At 39.7% G+C, this 21,307-nt stretch overlaps 1 protein-coding gene across 1 annotated transcript in view; it reads left to right on the forward strand.

The window, feature by feature from the left end:
* Positions 1-20,346, forward strand: part of TEC (tec protein tyrosine kinase) — a 30,854-nt gene extending 10,508 nt beyond the window's left edge. Inside the window, exons 2-17 of the mRNA XM_009080155.1 lie at positions 4,157-4,258; positions 5,264-5,345; positions 6,854-6,982; positions 8,154-8,194; positions 8,632-8,813; positions 9,705-9,770; positions 11,496-11,550; positions 11,673-11,752; positions 12,304-12,437; positions 13,643-13,717; positions 14,680-14,851; positions 15,011-15,227; positions 15,721-15,785; positions 16,704-16,822; positions 17,163-17,320; positions 20,147-20,346. Coding sequence (XP_009078403.1) covers positions 4,157-4,258; positions 5,264-5,345; positions 6,854-6,982; positions 8,154-8,194; positions 8,632-8,813; positions 9,705-9,770; positions 11,496-11,550; positions 11,673-11,752; positions 12,304-12,437; positions 13,643-13,717; positions 14,680-14,851; positions 15,011-15,227; positions 15,721-15,785; positions 16,704-16,822; positions 17,163-17,320; positions 20,147-20,224 — 1,755 coding nt within the window. The 3' untranslated portion in view covers positions 20,225-20,346. The remainder of the gene's footprint in view (positions 1-4,156; positions 4,259-5,263; positions 5,346-6,853; positions 6,983-8,153; positions 8,195-8,631; positions 8,814-9,704; positions 9,771-11,495; positions 11,551-11,672; positions 11,753-12,303; positions 12,438-13,642; positions 13,718-14,679; positions 14,852-15,010; positions 15,228-15,720; positions 15,786-16,703; positions 16,823-17,162; positions 17,321-20,146) is intronic.
* Positions 20,347-21,307: the final 961 nt, after the last annotated feature.

A 21,307-nucleotide genomic window follows, 5' to 3' on the forward strand; every position in this document is an offset into this window, starting at 1 on the left:
GCCAAATGTCAGGCTGTCCCCAGCAGGACCTGAGTGACAGGATAGCAACTCGTAAACTGGGTATGCATCAATGATACCTTGTTCTGTGAAAAAGGGAAATGTTACATTTGGATAGGACTCTGAATCCTTATAATCAGATGATAAGGCATCAGCTGGAGTGCTGCATCTGGTTTGGGGCAGTGATTTTCAAGGAAGATGTGGCCCTGCCTCTGAAATTCAGAGCAGAAATAGCAGGAAGGATGAGGTTTCCTAAAAACAATAATGAAGAATTGGTTGGTGGAGAAGCCATTGTTTAAAGCAGAGAGATGGGCTGGTGATGGACAGGAATCTCCAAAGACAAAAAACTCCCATCTCAGCTCTGTAGTTGTGGAGTTCATAATCTGAACCTTTGGAAAGTAAATAAAGCTGTTGCCTTGGGTAGATGACCTCTTGGGTCTTGTCTTGGGCTCTGATCACACATGTGTGATGCCTGTGGACTTGGGCTCTCCTCCCTCCTTGGCCCAAGTTGTCCGAGACCAGTGTTCAGACAGCATGAAGGCTGTGGTAGGTGAGTGGCTGCATGTGAGGTGTTACTCACCCAGCAGACAGAGTGGTGTCCCTGAGAGGGGAGAATCAGGGCAGAAGTGCTACAACTGGCTGGGCAGACTCAGAGCGCTGTGAGGACTTCACAGAAAACCAAGAAGACAAGATTTGTCTGAAAGAACCTGAAGTGATGTGCTAGTTACTTTGAAAGGCTGTAGGTTATTTCGGGCCTGATGCGGATGGAGACTTGGCTGATTTATTTTGTGTCCTTTGCTCTTAGGTTGTTCAGCAATGTATGATAACTGCAGTTGTGTACATTTGACTGCTTGCCTCTCATTGTGGGAGAAGAGTAAATTATTGTAGTCATGGTTAGGAAGTGGCATCGGTGTTATGATGGAGAATTTATCTTTGTGCTTTTTGGTTTCTCCAGTGCTGGTGTTTTACACCTACTGAGCAGCCAGACCATGGTAATGGATTCTCGGTTTCTTAATTTGCAAGATAGGGTTTAAAATTTTCTTCTTCTCCTTGTGTTTTTATTTTTTTCCCCTTGAAATTCTTCCCGGGAGTCAGATCTTGGATCAGGTCAGACTAGATCAGAATAGGAATCACCTCTTGCTTTCTATATCAATCCTAGTCGTTTTGGAAGGTAACAAGAAATACTTGATACTTGTTTGTTTTTTAAAATAATAATTTAAAAATTAATTTAAAGGAATCAGAACATTCTTCAACATATCTGACACACTGGAAAATATGGGGATGGAAAATGTGGCCATCTAACAACTGGCTGCAGTAATTATATTTGCATAATCAGTAATCAGAAAATGCCTCAAGAGGGAACTGCAGCAGTATCCAGTGCTCCTATTGCTAAAGGGCAAGACTATGAAAAAACCCCCAAAACCCCCAAAAGCCCTAAACCCCTCTACCCCACAAAATACCCTTACATTTGGCTCTGGAGTACACCCTACCAGAGAAATTCTCTATAGGCAATGTTGGCTTGGCCAGGCTTTTGGGGGTTTTGTAAAGCTGCAGAGCAGTTCCATAAAAGGAGATGTCAGTAATGCTGCGACCTGCTGTACTTGTGAGAACATAAGTTCCATGGGTCACATGCTGATGACCTCAGGATTTCCTACACAGGGGTCAGCATGGGAGAAAGAAATATGAACAACAAAGAAAGAAAGAGACAGCAGAGGGGGAGACAATCTAGTTGTTTCTTGACAGCCAGGCTGACTTCTGCATGTTTTCATTGAGTTTTTTTCCCCAAATGTAATGTCCTTTGCACTGTTTAACCCCACAACCCCACTTTTCTGAGAGTAAGCAGCATAATATCTTCATTAGTAAAGAGGAAACACATGGAAGAAACAATTTTATCTGATAGAATATGGGCTTCTTAAGGTGTAAAGCTGCTATATTCAGCAGAGGAGTAACTCCACATGTACAGAGGATGAACTGTTTGATTTTACACTAATCTAACACATAGATATTTCTTGTCTTCTTATATTCTAAGATTTATTTTTTTAGGTGGTAAGGAATTGTGTAATCATATATTTCTTCTTAGATATTTCTTGGCTTCTTGTATTCTAAGATTTATTTTTTTGGGTGGAAAGGAATTGTGTAATCATATATTTCTTCCAGATCTGACAATGGAGGTCTAGTGTTATGACTTCTTGATATTACTGGGTTTTATGTTAAAAAGTAGGAATAGCTTATTCTTTTTGGATTGCATGGAAACAAGACTTATTGCCTGGTCTGTCCATCCCCATTGTGAGCAAGGGGCAGGGCTTCTAAAACTATAAATCAATTTTTTGAAGTATAGGCAAATATGAAATTATGTGTGGCATTTTGCATTCTGAGAAGCTTTGTATAGTAGTTTCTGTAGTAAATCAATTTTTTTAAGCATTGGCAAATTTGAAATTATGTGTGGCATTTTGCATTTTGAGAAGCTTTGTATAGTAGTTTCTGTATTGTCACTTCCCTTTTGTTATTTTCAGCAAGCAGATACATTAGAAAATAAAACAAACCACAAAACCCCAACCTTTAGTGTGTCTTTGAAGCACATACTCTACCTATTTGTTATCCTTATTGGGATATAGCACTTTTATACCTTTATTGCTGTTCTAACCATGTTTGCTTCTATAGGCCTCCCTCTAGAGGCATATATTTATATTCTGGAAAGGAGCAGACCAGCTTTGAAAGGTCCTTTGCTTTCACTGAGTTGTGATTTTTCTAAATCCTCTGTGAATACTTGTGAACTGTTCAGACAACATGCATGAATACTGCTAGTTCTACAGTGAATCTAACCTTTTCCTACTAGGCTGGCAATCTTCCAACTCAAAATAACCCCTTAAAAATGTCCCTCTGCCTCCTATGGTTTGGCATTGTATTATTAGCCATTGTACTAATTTTGTCTCTTTGTAGTAGAGGTCACCTGTTGGGAAGAGTGGTTTTAGGTGAATTTCTCAGGGCTGGTTCATGTCCACACCTCTACTTCCCAATTGCTTCATGGCTTGAGCTCTCCCTTGACTCTGCACTTCATGTCTGTTGTATGCCTGGGTCTAGAGCAAACCATTTGGTTTGTAGAATAAATGCAACAGTGATGGTGTGGAAGGCCCTATTATAAAGGCAAATCATTTCAGAAGGGGTGAGAGAGGAATTACAGCAGTCTCCTTAACATTTTTCTTGAGTCACTGTTTCCTGCTTCTGTGCCCCATAGTTTACTGGTGAGTAATGCTGAGCTAAAACACAGCTGCACACTTGGCAATTTGAGGTCTGGTGGCCATTAATACCTGTTGCTTCTGGTATAATCTGAAACCTGTCTGGAGCAGTAGATTTGTACTTAATTTCACATATGTAAGGTTTTTTAAAATCTGTAAAGTATGAAAAAGTAGAAGAATCTTCTCTGATGTTAAGCTTAATTTGCCAGATTGAGTTGTAAGATGGGTCAACTTTGAGTTGGCTTAGTTTAGCATCTTGTGGTGAAGCAAACTGAGCCACCTTAAATCATGAAAGTGTACAAAAAGATAACTTGGGAAATACTAGAATGATGTGCTGTGTATCAGGGTTTTTCCTTTATCCCCCCCCAAATGTCAGATGATTACTTAGCTGGATTCCTGTCCTTTGTCCTCCTGGCAGTTGTACCCTCTGTTTGAGTGAGCACGCACTGAATGCCAGATTTGGCTCGAAAATCTCTGAGCCTTGGAGGAGGGTGATTCAGATAAAGGAAAAAACTGTGTTCCTCTAAGGAATTTCTGCAATTGTGGATAAAAAAATCCCAATGTGTATTGCCTCTCTGCCCTGCAACCTCAGTTTTAATCATAATTTAAAATCAGCAAGGGGGAAGCCTTCCTTCATCTGTACTCCAGCTAGTTTTTGTAAAGAAGAGTAGATTAAACCTATGATTACAACTGATTGGAAACTTTCTGTATAAGAAGTGGTGCTTTTCCTTAAGCAATTTTACTGTACTCACTGGGCTTTCACAAGTGTAAGTCTTTACACCCTCCCTCTCTCATTGACTTCTGCAGTTAAAACAGCATCACTACTATGAGTGGAAAAGGAAGCAAGAAGTCTCTGCTGAAAAAAAAGAGAATTAGATAAATTGGTTATCTTTTACATAATGTTTTTTGCTTTTCTCTTATAGAAAAAGTACAGAAAAGGATCTGTGGATATTTCAAGGATTAAATGTGTAGAAGTTGTAAAAAGTGATGGCATTATTCCCTGTCAAAATAAATATCCATTTCAGGTATGTTTCTTTTATATAAAATATATAGATTATTGTGCTCTTTTCAATAGCATGAAGCCATTTAGATGTAACTTCCCTTAAAATTACTGTCATTTCTAAATACTGAGCCCATTCTCTGGCTCTCTGGGGCTGTGTGGAAGGTGAGTCAGGATCAGTGGTTAAAACCCATCCTCAGCAAGCTCTGCTCCTCCTGCAGTCTCCTTCCTCATGAATTGTGCCTCATACACTTGGTCTTTTTCTTTTGCCCAGCCTCTCTGCTTGAGTTTTAACTGGAAAGTGCCTTATCCTGGTCTTCCAGAATAACTAAGCTGGCAGCCCATTTTCCCTATCTTCATTCTTTCACATTAAAATAAATTTAATTACTATTAAACTATATAGGAACAAGAAAATCAAGATAAGACTTATTGCATTTTTTTCCATTGTGAATTGAATGGAAATAAACACAGAAAACAAAATGCTTAGAGGGGGAAAAAGAAAAATATGGGGGTTGGATGCTGTGCCTCCTTACTATAGAGGGAATGTTTGGAGCAAGGATAAATTCCATTGCTGGAGGGAGAACTGTGATCCTTTTCTCCCAGAGCAATAATTGCTTTCTGCCAATACAAGTAGTGAAGAAAAAAACCTGGAAGAATTACCTTAGGGCAGTACAGAATCACAGGGAGTTATGAAATGACTGATTATGAAATAGCTTTGGTGATTAAATCAAACTGTTTTTAGAAAACACACAGTGAAGAATGAACAAAGCAAAGCATGAAGCAAGCTTTTTAAGGAATGCTGTCAAGATAGTATCCCATTACAAAATCCTTCCTTATTCTCCTGGAAGCATTGTATGTGAATAATAAACCTTAATAACCTTTATCAGTTTCTGCATTTTGTGCCTGAATACACTAATTTTGCCAAATGTAACAGTCGTTTGTCTTGTTCTGTTTCCTCTGTTTCCTGAGAAAGAAATTAATTAATATTACAAGGTGAATGAATTTTGATTATCTCTTTTCCCCCTTCCAGGTTGTATATGATGCTAACACTCTCTATATTTTTGCACCAAGTGCACAAAGTCGAGATCAGTGGGTGAGGAACCTGAAAGAAGGTAATGGGAATTGCTTTTGCTTAACATCTGACATAGGCAGATACCTTTGCTTGAGCTGTCTGGATAGGTTGGAGTTAACTTGGTGTGATGTTTTGGATTTGTGGCCAAAACAGTGTTGAAAACATACCAGTGTTGTGATTGCTGCTGAGCAGTGCTTTTGCACAGCATGGAGGCTTTGCCTTTTTCCTTCCCTGCCCCTCTAGCAGGTAAAGTGGGAGTGGGCAAGAGGCTGGGAGGTGACACAGCCAGGGCAGCAGACCTGGCTGACCAAAGGGGTATTCCAGGCCATATAAACTTGTGCTCAGCAATAAAAACTGGGCTAGAAGAAGACAGGGATTGGAGTTTTTTGCTTCCATATTTGCCATTGCTTAGAGACTGAGTGGTCATCGGTCTGCTTGTGGGAGATGATGAGTGATTTTTTTTACATTGCCTTTGGGTTTTTTTTTCTTTCTTTTGGTTATTAAACTCTCTTTATCTCAAGCCACAAGTTTTTATCTCTTGCTCTTTCTGTTCTCTCCCCATCCCACTGGGGGGTTAAAATGGTAGAGCTTCTGTTGCATATATCCACCAATTTAAATTTTTTGTTGGGCCATCTCATCACTTGTATACACAGGGGGTAATAACAGGTACTGGGAGTAACAAACACCCAGACTGATCTAATTTGATTTGTGAAGTCCAGCTCCAATCAGAATTTGACTCTCTGCTTTTGCACAATGAGTAAATCATCAAAAGGTTTGGCCAGGCTAGTTAATGGCATCACTCAAAAGTTTTGTTTGGCTGTAGCTAGACAACACTGTGAGCCTTAGCTGATGTAAAATGATAGGAGGCATCTCTGCTGAGATGCAGTCTGATAATTGCTATCACAATGAGTAAAGATTTGTTTTCCATGAGCCTTCTAATGCTCTCTGTCACCGTCAGATGTTCACATTGATTACAGATGCTCTGTAAAGTAATAGGAAATGATTTCTGGGCTGGGGATCACAGGGCAAGGAGTGACCTCTGAAACTCAGCAAGCCCAATGTAGAGTAAGATTTATTTTAATGTGAAAGGGTGAAGACAGGGAAAATGGGCTGCCAGCTTACTTGTTCTGGAAGAAGACCAGGATAAGGCACGGTCCAGTCAAAACTGAAGCAGAGAGGGAGCAGAGAGCTTGGGCAAAAGAAAAAAGACCAAGCAAGGTAAAGCTCAAGCCCAAGGAGCACTTAACTCCCAGGGTTGGGAGTGCACCCAACCAGGGTTCACCAGTGCACCCACCCCTTGCTGGGATGGCTGGTGGGGAGTATAGCACTCCCTTCTGGGCTGAAGTTATGTATTGCCCTAAAACCATCCTCTGCTATCATTCTATCACCTCCATGTAAACTTGCAAGAAGGTCCTTAAGAGAAGCAATGCTAAAGTAAGGACAAGAGAAGATTATGCCTCATGTCAAAGATATTTAATATTTATTAAAAATTACTCAGCAGACTTTGGTTTTGGTGTCTTTAAATGCATGCTCCTTTTCTTCTTGTAGAAATAAAGAACAACAGCAATATAGTGGTAAAATATCATCCTAAATTCTGGACAGAGGGAATTTATCAGTGCTGCAGACAGACAGAAAAATTAGCACCTGGCTGTGAAAAATACAGTCTTTTTGAAAACAGTGAGTACATATGTTTTCATATGAAGTTGCTCTGACGTTTTTCTGCTTTTTTGTATGTACTGTCATCACACCTGAATGCCTGAGATATTAGGCAAATTTATAGAGCAGGGTCAATCATTGATACTGTGCCTCAAGCAAGTCAAAATGTTTACTTCATTTCCAAGCATTATAAAAAACAGAAAAGCCATAAAAATGTCCTTCAAAAAATGTTTAGAGAAGGATGAAAGGAATCATTGAGACTGCTGAATTTCACATGGGACTGAATTTTCTCAGAGGTTTGTAAACATCCATATGCTGAACCTGGATGAGCTGTGACTTCTATAGGCATGTGCATCTTCCAGCAGCCAAATTGCAGGTTCTGCTTACTCAACAGTGGTGCTGTACGTGCAGTGCTGTAGCACTGCAATATTGTCCTGCATAAATTTAGTCTTTGATTTAAGGAAAATTCAGTAGTAGGAAAAGAAATGGAGCCATTGCTTGTCTCTAGTGAAATCAGTGGTACCTGATGATTTCTCACGTCAGCACCTTAAATGGCTGTAGTGGAGATCCATGGATTTAGTTGCATTAAAAGACTTGAAGAGTAAACAGTGGCTCATGGCCGGTCTTATTCAGAAGATGTAAAACATGACATACAGCTCAACCTTTTAAGTGTGGAAAAAACCCCAATGCAGGATCAAAAAAACCTTTGGGGTATGAGAGATGTAATAAAAAAATACTTAAAACTGTTGTGCCTTATTTAATACAGCAAGGATCAGGGAGAGTATTAATTTTTTAGAAGAGCATATGTGAATAGAACACCTTTAGATCATCATGGTGGCAAGAACATTGCTTCCTGTTAATATAACTGTTTTTAGCTCTATCTTCTTCTTAGTTCTCATAAATTTCTGCATCTGAGGGCTGTTTGAGGGATCTCTGTGGCATGCTCTGGCACGGCACAGCCATTGCCAAATCTATGGTCAGTGTAACCTACTGGCTGATTTAAGACAATTTTGCAAGAATATTGAATCATTTTTTCCTAGTGCTTTATTGGAGTTGTCTTTACTTTCTGAATTCCTAAGCCATCCTAAAGGCTTGTTAAGAAATTAAAACCTTATCTGAAATGTTAACCTTTTATTATTAAATTTATAGCTAAATGGATAGGCACAAATCCTCTCTTGTGCTTTGTTTCTAGACGGAATGAGATTGGCCTCTCCGGTGCCAGAAAAAAGTGTGGTAGGTAGAGTCTTTGAAATATTGAATAGACACTTGCTGCTTTTTGAAACGATGCTTAAATTTCCTGAGATTCTTTCCACACGCTGGAGCAAAGGTCTATTTCTGCACATGTCAATGGGCATCATGCTCTATCTCAGGGTGAAAAAAAACCCACTGAAATTTATCTGCATCCATTAGCTCTGTCTGTACTGCTGGTGGAAGATGTGGCTTTGCCCTTTACTGGCAGCTGCAGGGCTTCAGCACGAGCCATCCCCATGGATAGCACCCCTGATTTGCTGCCTCCCTGGGCCACCACAGCTTGCTCCTGGGGCAACTCTGGACTAGCCCAGCTTTTGCCTCTGGGATGCTCAGCTGGCTTGCACTGGTGTGAGGGTAAGGGTGGGTGGGGTATAAAAATGGAGTAGAGTGGGATGATAATAATATTGTCTTGTTTTCAGCGAAGGCCTCCACCACCTGTTCCTCCAGTTGAAGAAAATGGCAACGAAGAGGAGGAGATAGTGGTAGCAATGTATGACTTTGAGCCTACAGAACATCATGATTTAAGATTAGAGAAAGGTGAAGAATATATGGTGATTGAGAAGAATGACATTCACTGGTGGAAGGCCAGAGACAAATATGGGTAAAAATGAGTTTCTTATTTTCTGCTATAAGGTCATAAAGCTGTTTCTGGGTTGTAGTAGTTTATATTGACTATGTGTCAACGAATAACTGCATTAGACCCCACTTTGAAATCTTATCCATATATTCCCACATAGAAACCAACTTTTAAAAGTGCAGCATTTGATAGCCTGTAGGGCCTGAGTGCAAAGACAGCTGCAGAACAGGAAGCTTTTCCAATTACATTTCCTGTCAGACTTTGTGGTTTCCCAATTAAAGCATCGGCCATCCTGTAAAGCCTTGCTAGACTGGTACAGTTCTCCTGCTTCCCTGGGGAATGTCTCATTAGGGACCAATATGGTCAACACACAGCTCAGCAGAGTCCAACTTCCTGACTTGAATAATCATCATCTTATTTAATAGCTGGATCATTAGGGACAATCTTTGAATGAGTTGAGAGAGAGTTGCAGTAATGACTACAACTTTACATTCCCCGGATTAAATATTTTCCCTACGGTTTTGAAGATGAAAGTTATCATACTTCAATATTTATCTGGTTCCTCTTGCCATATGTTATGGGTAATTGCAAGTTATCAGGCTGTGGCAGACTCCAAATGTATTTCCCGTGAGTGACTGGGACTTCTGAGCACAGAAGTGAGAGAGCAGCAGAGGGTTACTCTCCACTCCTTCTGCTGGTTTTCTTGGACTCTTCTGCTGCCCATGTCACTTCTCTGGGGGCATGGAAAGTTAATGTGGGAATGCTGATGCAGAAAATTAGTTTCTGCATAATCAGTAGTACAGTTGGTGTGTCAGTAACAAATAAATTACATTGAGGGACCTCTTAATGAGCAGAATGAAACACTGTCTTCTAGGCATGCTTTCACTCAGATTATTTATTATATATATTTTTTAGGAAACAAGGATATATTCCAAGCAACTATGTAACAGGAAAGAAGTCCAACAACCTTGATCAATATGAGTAAGTGACTATTGGAATCAAAGTTTGGAATCTCATAAAATGAAACCTATTCTTTCAGAACAACAATGCATTTTTAACATTTTGAAAGCAATTGTTTACATCTGGTAGTAATTAGAGATTAAATTTAAACAAGTGAAATAGGCATGTATATTTTTTCAGATTCTTCTCGTTGATTATGTTGTGATTTATAATGTAGGGTCAAGTCAGTGAGATGGCCATCAGGCATGTAGTATTTAGGCTATCACTATTAAGGAAAAAACTCCCTCCAAATCTCTGATAGACAACAGGAAACTTCAAAGGAAAATTACCCAATATAAGTGTGATGAATGTTCTTTTTAATATTAAATGTGTCTATCTTCAAATGTGTCTATTAGATGTGTCTATCCCAAGTGTGTGGCAGTAAGATAGTGGAGCAGAAAACAGTGGAAATCATTCCAAGCAAACATAACAGATTGGAGATTTTGGAAGGCAGCTCTAATTTTCAAGAAAATACATAATTGGTTGTATTTTAAGTCTCAGGATACGCATGTAACTTAACAGCTGTAAATAGCTAGCTTTTTTAAAAAAATGCTTTTTCTAGTTGATATTTAATCATGGAGTACTTATTTAAGAATATTAGGGTAAAATTTAACACTGTAGTGTCCAAGCCTATTGTTCTTGCTCTTCAGATGTCAGTACAGAATAAACTGTTGTGCCTGAGAATCTAAAACATATTTAATGACTTTTAAATAAAATGGAGCTGTAAGGAAATAATAATTAAAACCAGTTTATGAAACTATATTAGTATCTCCAAAACTCTGCTCCCAGTTGTGTATGGCTCCTACTGCTGTGTTTTGACAGAAGTCAGAATTTAATCTGGGATTTTACCTTCAGCTTTACTAGAGTGAATTCTTTGTTGCTTTCTCATTTTAGAGACTTGCTAAGAGCTCTGCTCTGCTCTGGGCTGGGCTGCAGGGCTGGCAGAAAGGGAAGGAAGGAACTGGGCTGCCTTATCTGGTTCAGCCACTTTGTGCTTTTACCACCTTGGGGCTGCAGTTGTGAGTCACCATGCAATCCAGGGAGCTTTAGTCCAGGTCATCTACCAACTGCAAGAAACCACTATCTCCAGAACAGGCACAATCTGATTAAAGGCTTCTGTGCCACTTCCCTGCTCAGTAACTGCTGTGACAGCAGAGCTCAAAACGATTGCACCACACCATTTGCAAACTGCCTCTTTTAACTTTCTCTATTATTCTCTTCGACTGGCTCAAATGTTGGTGCCTCTGTGGCTGCTTTAACCTGCCTGTGCAGCACAGAGCCTGGGGATGTGCAGCAGTTGACAATTCATCATTTCAGCCTCCTCTTTGCTAGGTGTGTCCTCCCTGGAAGCTCAGAGCTGTGCAGTCAGCTCCACAGGTGGCTTGACCAGTGTGCTCCCCATTGCCATTCAGAGGGACTACTGCCATCAGCCTCTGTGTGCTTGAGAAATGTTTTTCCCTGAAAACTTAGATCAGTTCTGTGAGCTTTATTGGCTTCTGTGGGATCTCCTTGGATTTGTTTCAGGGCATTTTTATGGCTACTGCAGAGTGTAATGGAAACTGATTTTTGCACATTTGTAAAGGTTCAGTTCTTTATCTTTGTTTAGCATAAAATTACTAAATGTGTAGTTTCATAATAGCTTGCTTCAGGCATTTTAGGTAAATGATGCACTGCAGAGAAGTTTTATTTACTGATGTTGTGTTGCAGGTGGTACAGCCGAAACCTGAACAGAAGCAAGGCAGAGCAGCTCCTCAGAAATGAGGTGAGCACAACTGTTTTGTTAAAGCAGAGCCTTATTTTGGCAAACACATATCCTAGAACAAGTAGAAGACTCCTGTAGATTAAAACCACTTGTACAAAACTGTCAATGTGCTTCTGTTTTAGGATAAAGAAGGTGGTTTTGTGGTGAGAGACTCCAGCCAGCCTGGCCTGTATACAGTTTCTCTTTATACAAAATTTGGAGGGTGAGTGTCTGTGCCTGCTCTGCACACCTTGTCTTGTCCAAATCTGTTTGTGTCTGTATCCAACTCCATTGTCTGGGGGAAAGCCCAGGAAAGAGCTCAATAAAGGAACAAGGGCTGCTGTGATAGAAGAGATGGGTGATTAAAATTAACTTCTCAACTCCATGGTGAGGTTACATTTGGTTTAATTCGGTGTAGACCCTAACCACCACTCAAAGAAGGATGTTTTGCTCTCCCACCCCATTTGGTCTCTTGCCTCCTGCCAGCCTGTGTTTGTGTCAGAGTGTGTGAGCTGGACTGAGGAGCTCGCTGGGCTGAAAATTAACCTTTTCTGGGTTAATCTTCAACTTGGTTTGAGCACTGAGATGAAGGCAAGTCACCAGTGCTTGGGGATGCTTGATATTCAAGCTGCTCTGTTTCCAAAGCATGTGACATTGGGTGCCTGCACTGGCCCTTTCAGTTTCCTTTTCCTAGTCAATGTGCTCCTCTTAAAAAATTCACAACAAATGCCAATGTATTATTACTAATTGTTATTGTTGTCACTGTTTTTTCAGGGAAGGTTCATCAGGAATAAGACACTACCATATAAAAGAAACAGTGACATCACCAAAGCAGTACTACCTCGCAGAAAAACATCTTTTTAACTCCATTCCAGAAATAATAGAGTATCACAAACATAATGCAGCAGGTAGATGGACTGGATTTTTTTCTGTCACTTAGGATTGATTTGAAAAGAAGCATGAAACATTTTAGAGTTTTAATGAAAGTTTTTAAGCTTTTATAGATCCTTCTTTCTCAGGGAAGTCATGAGACACTGCATTTTCACATTATTTCAATACAGACAATAATTTGAAAGGTTTTATGTAAAAAAAAAATTTATGTATAAATATGTTTCTGTCCCCAGAGTAACAGAGGAATAGCTGTATCAAGTCAGGAAAAATTATTCACTTAGCTCCACATAGTGTCTCTATCAGGTTTCTGTAACACACTGCAGATGGGTAGGGATGGTACTTCCCCAGAGGCTCTAACTTTTAACCTGCTGGGCACTGCCACTTAAAATGGTCTAACCTTCCCATATTGCAAACAGATGGGGAGAACAATAATGTGCTATTCAGGAAATCCCTATTCCACTTCAGCTCTATAGCTGATGGTTGATGCTGGTGTCTGCCCACTGTATGGTGGAATGGGGAGAATTTAGGAGTCAGGTTCAAGGCACATATACTAATATACTGCATTGTTTTTTCTAAGTCTGGTCTGTGTATAAATTTCCCTCATGAACTATAGTTTCCAGATCTGTATATCAAGCTCAGATGACCCAGAATTTCCTGATGATATTCTGGAAAATGCCCTTCTGGAAAATATGCCCCCAAAACATAACCCCACCTTTCATTTATTATAACTGATTTTTCTACAGATTTTTCTTGCTTCATTTCTTTTGTTGTGTCAATTCTGACAAGATATTTAGGAGAATATTCAGCTAACTTGCAGCATGTAAAATCCTTATGTGAAACTGGTGGGATTTATATGTGTGAAACAGAACTGATCGAGTAACATTGTGAGGTTTAGATAATCTTCCTGATCTGAATTAATAAAGGTGTCCTCAGCCTTTTTTGGTGCCAGCATAATTCTAAAGCACAAATATATACGTATATATCCATATCCATCTCTCACCAGTAAAGAAGATGCAACAAGTTAGATGTAGTGAGTGCTCCTGTGTACCTCTCACCGTCACTTTGAATAGTCAAGACAAAGCAGAAAATATGGTCAAAGCTGTACAGAACAATAAGCTGATTGTTAATCAGTGTTGGAGTCTGCAGTGAACAAGTGGCTGAGTTGCTGCCTGGTGCTATTTCAGAAGTAAACTGTGTCTCTTGAATTATCATTGAACCTCAGGTCTCGTTACCAGGCTGCGTTACCCAGTGACCCCAAAGAAGACAACAGCACCAACAACGGCAGGATTCAGCTATGGTGAGTGCATGTTATGTTCATCTACACGTGTCTTTTCTTATCACAGAATTGTAGAATTTTAGGGTTTGGAATTGACCTCACAGATCATCTAGTCCCAACCTTCCCTGCCCTTGGCAGGGTCCACTCCCCACTAGACCAGGATGCTCAAGGCTTTATCCAACCTGGCCTTGAACACTGCCAGGGTTGGGGCAGCCACCACTTCCCTGAGTGACCTGTTCCAGTGTCTCACCCATGATTTTATGTATGTTAAGATGCCACAATATTTTCTAAAAGTCTTGAAAAGATCTAATTCTGTACTGTGATTGGCTATACTAACTTACACTTGTCCAAGCTGTAACTTCAAGACCATTGCACAGAGTATCAGCATGCCAAGGTACCATGGCTGATGGTAGGTGTGTGGTGCCAAGTGCAGCCAGGAGGAGAGGCAGAATGTGTCACTGGTGCTCTAGGGATGTTCAGTATTTTCCTCCATGCTGCTGTGGGTACCTTGAGCTCTGCCTGATTAAAGAGCTGTGCATTTGACTCCTTTGTAGCCTCCAGACTTCTGACTCAACCTTTGCCCTTTGATCTTTGTGGAGGGGTTGCTTTTTAAAAATATAAATTTGAAATAAGCATTTTTAAAGCGTGGCACATCAAGTGATGTGCACATCTTCTATGTATTGGCACAATTTTCTATGGTGGCAGCTTGTTGAAATCAAATCTGATAATATCAGTATGTAATTACTAGCCTCAGGAAAGTTTGAATTTTGACTTCAGTGTTGGTCAGGAGTTGCTTAAAGGTCCCATCTACTTAAAAGTTTGGTTGGTTTGTGAGGTATAGAAATGTTCAATTTCCAAGTTAATTCTAAGTCATTTTCTCCCTAAATTCTTTAATTTGCTGCTAATCCGGTTTCCCTTTCCTCTTCCTTATCACTTACCAGTTCAGTAGGTTCCTTAACCGTTCCTGAATTTTTGTTTTATAGAGAAATGGGAAATCAATCCCTCGGAACTGACGTTCATGCGTGAACTGGGGAGTGGGCTGTTCGGGGTAGTGCGCCTTGGGAAGTGGAGGGCACAGTACAAAGTGGCCATCAAGGCAATTCGGGAAGGTGCGATGTATGAAGAGGATTTCATTGAGGAAGCTAAAGTAATGATGTGAGTTGTGTGCTTGGCACTTTTATTTCCTGTTCTATGCCTTTGACGCTGTCTACTGATAAATAAAACCCTTGGGGTAGGTGGTTATTTTTGCAGTTTTGTGGGATAGAGGACTAGCACTGGGTGGAGGAAGTAATAATGACATGTCAATCTTTTCAGGAAGTTAACGCATCCTAAATTAGTTCAGCTGTATGGTGTGTGCACACAACAGAGACCCATTTACATCGTGACAGAGTTCATGGAGCATGGCTGCCTTCTCAACTACCTGAGACAAAAGAGAGGAGTTTTGAGTAAAGACATCCTGCTCACCGTGTGCCAAGATGTATGTGAGGGAATGGAGTACCTGGAGAGAAACAGCTTTATCCACAGAGACTTGGTAAATCCCATTAGGCAATACACTCCTCTCTGAATTTTTGATTTTTGAACTTCTGTATTCCTTTCTGAGACACCTTGTTTGTAAGTAACCTCTTTTGTTCTTGCAGAAAATTTCAAGTGGCTGAAGTTGGCTCCTTGGGTTTTTCTCTCCCAAGAAAGCAGAATAAAATCTCTCTCAAATTTTATAAAGAGTTAGTAGCTATTTTTGCTGATGTAATAACCTCTCTCCATTCTGTATTGGTGCAATTTTCACCACTCATGAATCCCTTGAGATGATAATTTTTTTCTGTTTCTTTTTAATAAAATGATTTAGTTGTCAAAATAGCATTATCAAGAGAAAATTCACATGTACCTTTTATAATGAGAATGCACCACTGCCCTTGGTAAACAGATGAACTTGCTAAGCAATGAGGGCAAAGTCCTGATTAGATTTTTATAATTTTTCTGCAAGAGACTGTAAGTTTTTCATCTAACTCTAACCATTCCCTTTGCAGGCTGCCAGGAACTGCTTGGTGAGTGACTCAGGAGTGGTCAAAGTGTCGGATTTTGGAATGACAAGGTATGTCTGAGTATTAAAACATATTTGTGGGGAATTGGAAAATTCATCTAACACTTGTACTTAGCCCAAAGGCAACATGGGCCAAGAAAAATTACGTACAAAAATGATAATTTTTGACCTCTCTAGGGAACAGATTTTGGTCCTCGGCCCCTAGTGCCTTTAAAGCTTGTTAGTTCTGTGGTAATGTGTTGATTTCTTTACATTTTAAAAAAGTAATATTAGAGCTTGTGTCTCAGACAACAGAGCTCATGTTGCATAGATCTGTAATCTGTTAATCTGTATTTTGGTAAATAAATGTTAGAAAGAGGTGGTTCAGTGAGTTTAGGATCCCCTTGCAGTAGATGGTTCAGAGTTGCCTCGTGCTAGCTGAAGGGCTGGGAGGTGCTAAGATCTGGAGAGGGAATAATTTCCTGCCCTGTTAGCACCTGCAGGTGCCACATCAGATGGGTGATGTGTGGGTGAGGTGGGGGTGGGGAGCAGCTCTTCCAAGGAGGGTGTTATAGCACCATAGTCTGACCATGCTCTTGGGTTTTGCCACCTCTCTGTGCTGCTGAGCTTGCCTGTCCCCTGTCACCTGAACTCAGGCTGGCCAGTGAAAAAGAGAACAAGAAATGTATGCTCTTGCATCATTTTCTCTCATAATACAGATGTTTAACTTGCAGGTGGCCTAGACCTGTGTTGTGTAGCTAATAAATCACAAGAAAGGACTCGGAGGTAATGTGAAAAATGAACAGTGTCTTGACTGTAACCTTTGATGGAAACCTTAGTACAGCCCCAGGAAAGCTATTTTTATCGTGTGGTGCTGAGGGTCATGGCCATTAGGTGGCAATATGAGCTGCTAATACTCTTATCCAAGTTGAAATGATAATTTGCAGGTTTGACTGAAGGATGTTTTATTTGTTTGGTTGGTTTTTTTAGGTATGTGCTCGATGACCAATACACAAGCTCCTCAGGGGCTAAATTTCCTGTGAAATGGTGTCCCCCAGAAGTGTTTAATTATAGCCGATTCAGCAGCAAGTCAGATGTCTGGTCGTTCGGTAAGACATTCCTAATGGAAAAAAAGGACCGTTTTTACATGTTATCAATAGCAGTTAAGCTCTGATTATTGGGAAGGATTCAGACATGTGAGAAGAAGCTCAGAGAAACTATTTGCCACAGTTTTATGGTTGGATAAAGTTCCACAGACATTTAGTGCTGTTCTTAGATTGTCAGTACTGTTATTTGTTAAAGAGTTAGATGTAAGATGTTTTCAGCAACGACACGTGTGAACAATTTCTAGAATATGGATCTCAAACTATTTATCTATCAGAAATCTAGAGTCCAGGGATCAAAGTAACCACACATTTTTAAGAAGTTGTTTTCTTCTTTTCTTTTCAGGTGTTTTAATGTGGGAAGTATTTACAGAAGGAAAAATGCCCTTTGAAAAAAGCTCCAACTATGAAGTGGTAACGATGGTTAGCCAAGGACATCGTTTGTATCGGCCCAAACTAGCCTGTAAGCAGGTGTATGAAATGATGATGATGTGCTGGCAGGAGGTATATAATTTTAAATTTTTGTCTCTTGAAATAAAGATCAATTTAGCAACAGCAGTTAATGTTCTCTAGAGCAGCATTCTGAGTGTATCCAGCTCTCTCAGCTATTTATATGTTTATTCCTAAAATGAAGATCTCCTGGTTTGCAGCTCAACTAGAGCTGTGATAAGGAAAAATGCTGAAGAAATTTCTATGAAATAAATGAACTGTCAGATTAAGTATGCAAAGGCATCTAGTAACAAAATTAAATAATTGCTAAATCTGTGCTGGTTGTGATTATATCTGCATACAAATACTGCTAGCAAAAAAGCTTCAGTCAGAAAGGCCCAAAGGTGGAGAATCTGATTTTGTATTGCTTTATAGAGCCATGGTAGAATGACTGTAAGTATTTTTAAAGGAATACTTCATTACTTGCTAATAAATTATGTAGAAAATAAAGATTAACTTGCAGTTGAACATAAATACAAATCCTAAGGTTTATAAAGAAAGATATAAGCCTACTGTACTGTTAATTGTCCTAACCCAGAAAGATATTGACTTTACAGTTTTCATGGAGGGCAAAGGGGCAGCAAAATCAAATTTAATACTATCTAAACTAAATCTGTATAAAACAGATTTTGTCATAGTAAAACAGAAAGTCTCTAAGTGGATAGACATGTTTAATGAGCTGTCTCTACTTTTGAGAGAGTAACTCAGAAAACCAAGAATGTAAAGAGCTACATGATTCAACCAAGTGAAATGCAGGATCCTGCAGCTGGGAAAGAATAACCCCAGGCACCAGTACAGGCTGGGGAATGACCTGCTGGAAAGTAGATCTGTAGAGAAGGACGTCAGGATCGTGGTGGACAACAAGCTGTCCATGAGCCAGCAGAGTGCCCTTGTAGCCAAGGAGGCCAATGGTATCCTAAGATGCATTAGGAGGAGCATTACCAGCAGGTTGAGGGAGGTGATTCTGCCCCTCTACTCAGCCCTGGTGAGGGGTGTCCAATTCTGGGCTCCTCAGTACAGGGGAGACATGGAGCTCCTGGAGCAGGTCCAGCGAGGGGGGCGCAAAGATGATTAGGGGACATGAGAATCTCTCTTATGAGGAAAGACTGAGGGAGCTGGGCTTGTTCAGCCTTGAGAAGAGAGGAATGAAACGGGCATCATTAATGACTGTAAGTATCTAAAGGGCAGGAATCAATAGGATGGAGCCAGACTCTTCTCGCTGGTGCCAAGCAATAGGACAAGAGGCAACGGGCAGAAACTGAGGCACAGAAAGTTCCACCTGAATATGAGGACGAACTTCTTTACTGTGTGGGTGACCACACACTGGAACAGATTGCCCAGAGAGGTTGTTTTCAGTTTTCTTTCCAGTTAGTCTTTGCCACAGGGTGTGCTACTGAGAAACAGCTCTTTTCCAGTAATAAAGTTGACAGACTGTCTGACGCTTGTCTTGGAGAAGAAGGTGCTGGCATAGAGAGCAATAACTTATCAAACCAACTAGTGGGTATCTAAAACTTATAAACCAGTTGGTTTATGCAGCAAAAAATACATTAAAAAGAACAATGCCCTGCAGGGTTGTGGAATGACATGTATGTCTGTAGTTTAAAAAAGCTATTCAAAGAAGCCAGGAAACTACAGAGCATAAAATTTTGTTTGGAGTTGACAATCTACTTGAAATGGTCCTTAAAATGAAATAATAAATTACCAGGAAGACAATGATAATTTATTTGTTAATGATCTTTGAATATTTATATGTATTTATAGGACTTATGAACATCAACAAATTGCTTAAAAATTTGTTGATTTCAGCAGGGGTTATTAGTATTAAAATCTAAGCAGTCATCATGTGGGAGAGAAAGAATCTTTGCAAATCACAAATGGAGCACAAGTAAAGGCAAGATTCTGTCAATCTTTGTAATGAAATAAATGAACTGTAGGTACCTTAGTCCTCGTGTAATAAATTTATTAATGGTTTGTAGAGTGAAATGAATACTGAGGCTTCAAAATTCATCAGGTGATACAAATCTAAATGTAAATAAATGGAGGAAAAGTTATCCAGAGATTCAGGAGATGCTAAACTAACTGTGTCAGCAAGGTCAGCAAAGAGACTACCTCAGTGTATTGCCACAGTCATAGAACCATTTACCTTGAAAAAGACCTTTTAAGATCATCGAGTCCAACAATTAACCCAGCACTGCCAAGTTCACCCTTAAACCATGTCCCTAGGTGCTACATCTACATGTCTTTTAAATGCTTCCAGGGATGGTGACTCAAATTTTAAATAAATGAAACAGGAGGATGTAACAGGTAAGGAACTGTATGGAAAATAGTGTAGGTGAAGGATGCCTTTGTGTAAGCCTGTGACAGTCTCATTTTAGAGATCAAAAAATAATGCTGATGTAAAAGAGGCATGTAAAAGAATGACACTCAGAATTCTTAGGACCATAAATAACTTGCATAAAAAAGATTAGAGCAGGTCACTGGGGAAGGGTGAGAATGGGGCAGGAAAAATAAAAAAGGTGTAGAACTATGCAAAATAAAGAATTATATGAAGAATGTGGTCCAGCAACAGCTATTTATGTTTTTTCAAAGCATGAAGAAAAGGTTATGCTTATTAAAATTAAGTGACATCCAAAATCCAGACCAGGAAATATTTTTGTATCTCGTATCTAATGAAATGGTAAATTCATTACCACAGAATTATATCCTAACCAATAATTTATCAAAATCATCAACCTTACTGATTTCTGATCAGAGCTGTGGTTGCTTTTTCTTTCAGAAACCAGAGGGACGCCCAACCTTTGATTGATTTCTGATCAGAGCTGTGGATGCTTTTTCTTTTAGAAACCAGAGGGACGCCCAACCTTTGAGGAGCTGCTTCATGCAATCATTGACATTGCAGAGGGTGAAGATGCTTTCTGAAAAAAGACAACAGCAACACAAGCACAGGAAAGAAGCTGCTTTCCAGAGATGTGGCTTCACCATTTCTTTTTAAAAGCATGATCCTGTAAGCTTCTGAGTGCTGCTAAGCAATGTGGAGAACCTGAGGCACCTGAACCACTCCAGGACAATGGGACATTTACATGTCATTGTGAAATGAGCACAGGATCTTCAGCCATATTAGCAGTCTCTGTTTTCTCTGAAAAGTCAGCATTACATAGCTGGCAAGTTGAGCTCTTTATGGAGGGAGAAAACGTGGCCAAAGGCCAGGAGCCTCATTTGTGTTTAGCAGGTTGGGTTCATGTAAATACAGCCCATGTTTCTGAGTTTCTCTTCACATGGGCAGTAGTATTAGTAGTGATTTGCATGCTTAAAAATGGAAGGTATCTATAAATGGCTATTGACTGACATTGAAATGTTTCCAGAGATTCTCCAGAAACATTTTTCTCAGTTGATGGGTGTTTTATGACACATTAGGAAGACAAAATGTGCCTCTTTCATTTGCATATTTGCTGGTTGTTGCCAGCACAGTCATCACTTTAGTGTAACACTCTAAAAGCTTTGCTTCAGAACTGAGCCATGATATGCCCAAAGTCATTCTGAGCTGTTTGGTCAACCAGAGACCTCCCACGGTTAGTCTTGATGTTACTAATGAAAAATAAGTCCAAGATTCAGCACAACTGTCTGTCAGTGTAACATAGTACCATGTTTTTGATTATAAAATAATTTATATGCTGTATGTACTGTAAATACATGAATTCAATGGATTTATTTATATAAAGTGGGAGTTTTGTCTTGTTCAAGCACAAATTTGTCCTACCTTCACTTAAATACACAACTCTATATGGGATTGTAAATGAAAGAAAGTAAATTCTCAAGTGTGTTTGAGGAGAGCTCCTCTTTCTGTCTGTCGTCTGTACATACAGTGATCTACCTTTCTGTTCATAACAGAAAATGTCATACTACATGTGTGTGTAAATAAACTGAATGTTAACTACTGTTTGGAACCAACTAATTTGTAGCCAATAATTTACTATCAGTGCATAGTAAGTCAAACTCATTGTC

This window comes from Acanthisitta chloris, unplaced genomic scaffold (genome assembly GCF_000695815.1).
Source record: "Acanthisitta chloris isolate BGI_N310 unplaced genomic scaffold, ASM69581v1 scaffold11048, whole genome shotgun sequence".
In the NCBI taxonomy this organism is placed as follows: domain Eukaryota; kingdom Metazoa; phylum Chordata; class Aves; order Passeriformes; family Acanthisittidae; genus Acanthisitta; species Acanthisitta chloris.